The sequence below is a fragment of the Anneissia japonica genome, unplaced genomic scaffold (genome assembly GCF_011630105.1).
Source record: "Anneissia japonica isolate Jap-2015-1 unplaced genomic scaffold, ASM1163010v1 scaffold1374_len1023071_cov147, whole genome shotgun sequence".
Taxonomy (NCBI): Eukaryota; Metazoa; Echinodermata; class Crinoidea; order Comatulida; family Comatulidae; genus Anneissia; species Anneissia japonica.
Genome location: NW_022728671.1, coordinates 662,058 through 669,007, shown reverse-complemented (window position 1 = coordinate 669,007; position 6,950 = coordinate 662,058). Strand labels below are relative to the sequence as shown.

Below are 6,950 nucleotides of genomic sequence, written 5' to 3'. Positions count from 1 at the left end.
ATTTTGCGAAATCCTGCTGATTGACTTTGGTAACCTTTCCAAATGCCCCGAATAAATTCTGCTAATGAAACGTCATCTTTTAAAATCTTAGTGGTTTTGCTAGGTCATTATCATATATACATGCTTATCGTTTACAAAAACTAACCTCTTAACTAGCAGAAATAGGTTAAATATTGTATGCGCATAATCAGTGACTTCTTCAATTGCAGCCATTGTATAACGTTTCTTTTTTTAACGCGACTGCGAGCAGACATTGGTCATTAATGGCAACGGAGAAAGAAGCTGTATACAATATATTGTATTGTTTTTAAAAACCAAAATCATAAAATGTGTTATAAAGAGTACTTGATATTTTTATTTGGTAGTCATAAAGTAATGGTATACCTATTCTTCATCTTTAATGGCTGCAAAAAATAAATAATTTTATGAATGATTAGTAAAATTTGACCTATTATAATTTTAAGATGCAATGAGAGTAGTAAAAAATATCTATAATCTATAATATTGATTACTCCAAATGCATACATTACAATTATAATTTACAATAGGCCTAATGATTTTTATGTAGGACTTTGTAATGTTTATCTTTCAATGCTAGTATATTCTCTTTCCATATGATAAATTTAGGCCTGTTGTAATTTTAATGTTTACAATGGGAGTAATATAATCTTATAGAGCCATGGTATTAGTTATTATCATTTCAGGTTTGAAATGTGATAAGAAAATCACATCACATATAATTATTATATAATGCTCCTTATTCCCAGAAGACCAAAATTGGATAAATAAGATAATAAATTATTTCATTGCAAAGAGTAAAATACTATTAGGTCTTTTGTAAAGTATATAATGAAATAAATATTATCTAAGAGCAACGATCATGATGATGATGAGGATGTTGATAACGATGATGAGGATGATGAAGATGATGTTGATGATGACGACGACGACGTCGACGATGATGATGATAATGGTGAAGATGTTGATAATGATGATAATGTTGATGTTGATGATGATGATAATGATGATGACGATGAGGAATGATGACAGTGATGACGATGGCGATGTTTATATCGACCTACCTGCTTGGGTTGTGACGTACGGTAACGCCCGATGATATAAACGTCAGTTGTCAGTATCATATTTCCTAAATATCCACAGAATCAAATATAATGTCGAAGAACGTCATCAGCAAAGAGTCCAACAGCAATATATCCCCACAGGAGGACGTCAGCACGGAATATGACAGTTTACCATCACCCGGAACAACCGAATCAGTTACTATAGCAACCGATAAACTTCGCTTTTTGATACGTCGAGTGGAAAATGGTGACTTCGATTCTCACACTTTAAAGAAAACTCTGAAATATGCTGCTGATGTTCTAGATTCGGTTCGTAAAGACGAAAACAGGTTAGTTTACTCATAAAACAGTCCGTAATTGAGATAAAGTTAGCATTACGAATGGAATTGCACTTATAATACTGTAGCTGCAAGTAAGGACAATAGCACATTTTGCTGCTAATTCACATTCAAGTTCGATAACTCTTCTGTCTACATTACTCTAAATTACGTCACGAATGTCCACTACAATACAAGATTATTTATGAAAATGTATTAAGATATCATTGGAACTTGATTTTATTTTTTTGCATAGCACACTATCAAAAAGGCATATTTAAAAGTTAAAAGATTTAAATAAAAATGTGGATGTTACAGGTGTAGTGTATAGGCCTATATATGTTTTACACAGTATTGCTTAAAGGCAGGCTTTTTCTAAAAATGCTATTGTAAACAAGTGTGTGGTTTCCACGAATCAAATTAAAGTGTCTATAAAAAAAAACTATAAAACATGATATATTTCGTAATATTTAAAACAAATATATGCCTATGATACCATAAATAAATAAATAATATAAGAGCGCATATGTCACCATTTTACCTATGCCAATGTCGTGAAATAAATAGTTCTGATTTTATAAAACATAGAATGTGCCTATAAATATTAGGCCTAATTCCTATATATTATAACATGGATATAAAACTTACATAACAAAGATACCTTCAAAATGATTATTTAAATGTTTAATAAATCTTAACTAACACAATATATCTTGAAAACTTTATCCTAAAATTGGGTGAAAAATATATACTCGTCTCATAAATGCTTTGCATGGGATTATTAATACATCTAATGGTTATTATATATTTGTGATTATAAATATTGAAATTAATGTCCTTGGCGCACATGAAGCCCATATGGCTGTAATTAAAGGCACAGTATAGGTGGTTTTTTTTTCTGTTATCATGTTTTGTGCTTTGTACATTTAACGCATTTAAATTCACATCCTTTACAATTATGTTTATCCATATTGTGACGGTTATCTCATGACATGTTTTTGTAACTTTTTCTCTGTTTGGACATTTAATACGCACGAGTTGACATTTTCAAATATTGATGCACTCGTGTAAAAATTAATGACTAGGTGAAAGACAGCCGCTTTAAACTATCTTACGTATTTAGTGCATAATACCGTGTTTAGCAAATTAGCCTACCATTTCATCTCCTTTATATTCGCCATCAAACGGTTTATTGTCATGTTAATTCTGTCTTGTTCAATATACAACCAAGCTAGAATTATGTTCTTCGCTCACTCACACAAAAAACACACACCCAACCCCATCCACACACACTTATTAATATGCGTGAATTTATTTTTGTATACAATAGGCCAAAAAAAAAAAAATCAAAATTGACATACTCATTTCAGCATTACTACTAGATGGTTTAGGGTTTTTTTATTTTGTATATTATGAGCTAAAAATATGAATTGGCGAGGACGTATCACATTGATCTCTGTTAGCAAAAAAGTGCATTGGGGTGGACTAGTGATGTTCCGTAATTACAAAGAGAGTTAAATAAAACAATTGATTTGTCTTGTTAAAAATACGATACCAGGTATTTTCAACATTATTTATCAAAACAATATTTTTTTATATAGATCTTGTACTGTTGTGGAGCCTTTATGCACGTTAACTTACCCCAGACGTGTTCTTTCTATTACTATAGCTATAGGCCTATTTAAATTATAATCGTCGTTTTAAAATATATCGTGAGAAATAATTATAATTATATCGTCATTATAGGCCAACACCATTGTAAGACTGTTTTTGTGTCCTTATGATTAAAATAGATCAGCATCATGCATTGTTAGTCTATGTATGTAGCCTAAGTAAATTTAGATTTAATTATAAATAAGCCTAATATGTATCTGTACATCTGTTTTTGGTAGCTTTTTTGTTTTGGACTATGGTTGATATATTTATTTACAAAATATACTATGATTTACGTTACCTTTATATCATTACAGAATGGGGCTATATATGAATAGTGATGAAGACTGTTTATCAGAGGTTCCCGCCGAAGAGATTCCAGACCAAGTTCGTGATTGGTTGACGTCTACGTTCTGTCGTCCCAACGTCAGGTCTCGTGGTCCACAGGAGGAAAAGCCTCGATTTAAGAGCATCGTTCAAGCTCTACGAACGGGCATGTTTCTTGATCGGTATGTCCACAGTCTGTTGTTTTAGGCCTATTCAAATCGTATTAATATCTACTATAATTTGTACCATTATGTTAAGCAACTAAGGTGAAGTGAAGAAATTATTGCCTGTTTTGGGAATCGAACCAGCAACTCAGATTTCCTGACGATTTGACAACTAAACTACCAGGCCTTCTGTGAATATTATACTTCACTTTAAAAACGGTTCAGACATTTTTGCGTGTTCAGTGGAAGATGGGAACAAAAATTCTCTTAAAAGTATAAGTTGCAATTTACGCCCTCAAAATTCGAAATTGCCACCTCACTACCGGTTCCCATCTTTAAGAAGTTCAAAAACAGGGAATCAAATGAAAACATTGAATTGATAAAGTGCTTTATCGTGGGTTTCCAAAAATGTTTTATGTAGGCGTAATGGTTTTGATGCCCAATTTAATTCCGTTTATGTTGTCGTTTTTCAATTAATAAAATTATGTTTCAAGCTCTCTTAGATGGTATACATTACAATTTTATTGTGAGGCGGTTCAAAAAAAAAATTATATTACTAATACACTAATTTTTTTAACATTAAAAATCATGAATCTTATTTTCCGTTCCCATTTTTTTTCTTCAAACACACCTATAATATTTAAAATAGGCCTATTAATTAATTTACAACATATCCATCCCCCATCCCCACCGGAGCCTGGCCTTAATGAAAATAGTAATAGAAATAAAAATTGGAATAAAGAAATTAAGAATGATTTTTATTAATGAGAATTCGGCTGATTGAAATCACGAAATGTCTCTGATGAATTCTATGTTAAATGTTATGATTGTCATTAAATCTATTTAGCATTTTTTTTACACATAAAGAAACACAAAACCAATAGTCGCTGTATATCTTCGCGTTCATCATAAAAGCAACTACTGTACATAATGACACAACCTAACATCACATCACATCATGAGTCATGGCATGTTTTGAGGCGATCGTTTTTAGAGTGATTATTGGTTAAGATTCTGAGCAAACAGCGTTGTATGGAAAAATAAAATATGTTCTAATTCCTTTATGGTAATAATTTTTCTAACAGATTTTACACTATCGCGCAGGAAAATAGAAGCTTAGTCGTAAATTGCATCTAAGAATACATCGAGCTCATGGCGGTATTCAGATTGAAATTCGTCGAGTATACGGTAATTCTAGACGAAAACTTTAACTGAAATATTAAATGAAAAGTTTCCTAATCGAGATTCTAATCCACAAATTCTGAGGTATCATTCGTGAGCTCAAATCATTTAAAATTACGTCACCTGCTTATACTCCAACTAGCGACCCACACTTTTGCAATGTTCCCTATCGACCCCCTGTTAATGGTCATAGATCCTCCACTTAACTGCAGCCTATCAATTGTGGCAGAAGGTATACTACCGTACTCCTTTAAAGATTTTAGGACTAACTTACTCTGTTGTATAGATTTTGTAAACTTCTATTGTTCTATGTCGTCTTTTTTTCTCTCTCTTTTTTTAGAATTTTAAGTATTTGAACTGATAATTAATTTTCAATCCATATTTTTATATACGTGCCTCTGAAATTGAAATCTGGAATGTAGATATTATTGTTTTTAACATTATTAATTTAATAATCATTTCTATTGTTTGAGTTTAATCCATCTTTGTATATGGAAAGGTCATTGACTGTGAAGACTAATTTCTAACACGTAGTTATGTGCGTGTTTTTACTACTGATCTCTTATATTATAATAGAGATCAGTGGTTTTTACGCTGTTGTTTTGTGGGACCATAGCATATCCAAGGAGTCGGGCTTAACAGAAAAGTCCATTGAACACTTTTATTGGGAATCAAATTAAACAATTATTAGTATCAGTACTTTATTGATGACTAAATGTTTTATTTAAATCGTTAATGTTTTATAATAATTAATTTGATACGGTATAATAATAATAATAATAATAATAATAATAATAATAATAATAATTAATAACAATAATAATTAATAGTAATAATAATAATAATACAGGAACTTGTACTGCGCCTTTTGCCAAGGGATACAAGGCGCAATAAAAATATATAAAAAAAGATACCGGTAACCAATGGTGATCAACAAAGACACCAGATATGACAGCAAAACAGAAAGTTTGGACAGTTACGTAAGATCTACTTAGGGATCAAGTGTTTCTTGAGAAGCCGACGGTATACAGTTTAATTTGAATTTTTCGGTGTTATTTGAATAATGCGCAATACACATTCAATGCCATGTGGGGTTGTCTGTGGGGCCTGATCCGTAATTGCCTTAAAACATTTGAATTAAAATAACATCCATACACGAGACATTTATATAATTACGATGCTTGATTCCACAGAATGTTTCGTCGCTCTTCTGGTCTAGCGGGAGTGTCCTATGCTCCATCTGTATCACTCAGATTCAAGGTAAATTGTACTTTTGTAATTAAAATGAGCAGTACTTACACACTCGCCTTAATTATGTGCATTGGTTGTGACGATTGCAAATACCCATGTGGTATAAATCTGTGATCACTAATAATAGAACATATTCCTTTACTGATAGAGCAGCAGTGCAATTTGTTGTTAATTTCTTTTTCAATCATCAAGCTTTCGTTGCTATTTATAATCGGTCGAGAAACAATTCCCCTAGAAACAGTTAACATTTGAGTATAAATACAATATATCGGATGTAAGCTAATCGTTATTGGGATAATGTGTGTCATTAGGAAGGCTATGGTCCGATATTTGCAACCACGAATTAATGACTCGAGAAAAATAATTCGTACTTTTTTATGTGCAATACTGTCGGTGTCTATCATTGTATGTTTCGTGTTAGGATTGGTACAGGGTCATTATTAGCTGTGCGTGTGTGTAAATAATTCCTAGTCCCAGGGGTGTGACCGCGGATGGGGAAATCAATGATGAATTAATGGAACTGCCCAACTGGAACCCTCCTGATATGTCCTTTGATGAAAACACAAAATAAATAATACACGCATGTACTTATACTGATGAAATAGGACTAATATTTGATTGTTTGAAAAAAAATTGATTTTCGAAATCATGTCGCCACCAAAATGTGGTATGTGCTTTATAGTAATGCTTTCCCACAGTCCACCACTTGCTCATTCATTGTTCATCCTTATCACTGTTTATTTGTATATTATCATTAATCCTTTATAGACGTATGCCAACTTGCATTGACTTAATTACCGTATTGTTTCTCAAATTGTATATTGCCAAGATACTTTCTCAATATGTCCATTTTATGTCAAGCGTTGACAAAGACTACAGGAGTAGCCGAAATATTCGCCTAATAAATTTTAGTGTTTCTAAAGTCAACATCTTACGTATTTGAGTTTCTTTACTGTTACGTTATATTATATTCT

The 6,950-nt window shown here is 31.9% G+C and overlaps 1 protein-coding gene across 2 annotated transcripts in view; it reads left to right on the top strand.

Annotated features, from left to right (window-relative positions):
• The window catches only part of LOC117114459 (calcium/calmodulin-dependent 3',5'-cyclic nucleotide phosphodiesterase 1A-like), a 49,437-nt gene that overhangs the window by 29,955 nt on the left and 12,532 nt on the right, over positions 1 to 6,950 (top strand). For both annotated transcript variants that reach the window (XM_033258129.1, XM_033258130.1), the window contains exons 3-5: positions 1,162 to 1,411; positions 3,370 to 3,561; positions 5,919 to 5,985. In XM_033258129.1, the coding sequence (XP_033114020.1) occupies positions 1,162 to 1,411; positions 3,370 to 3,561; positions 5,919 to 5,985 (509 nt within the window). The remainder of the gene's footprint in view (positions 1 to 1,161; positions 1,412 to 3,369; positions 3,562 to 5,918; positions 5,986 to 6,950) is intronic.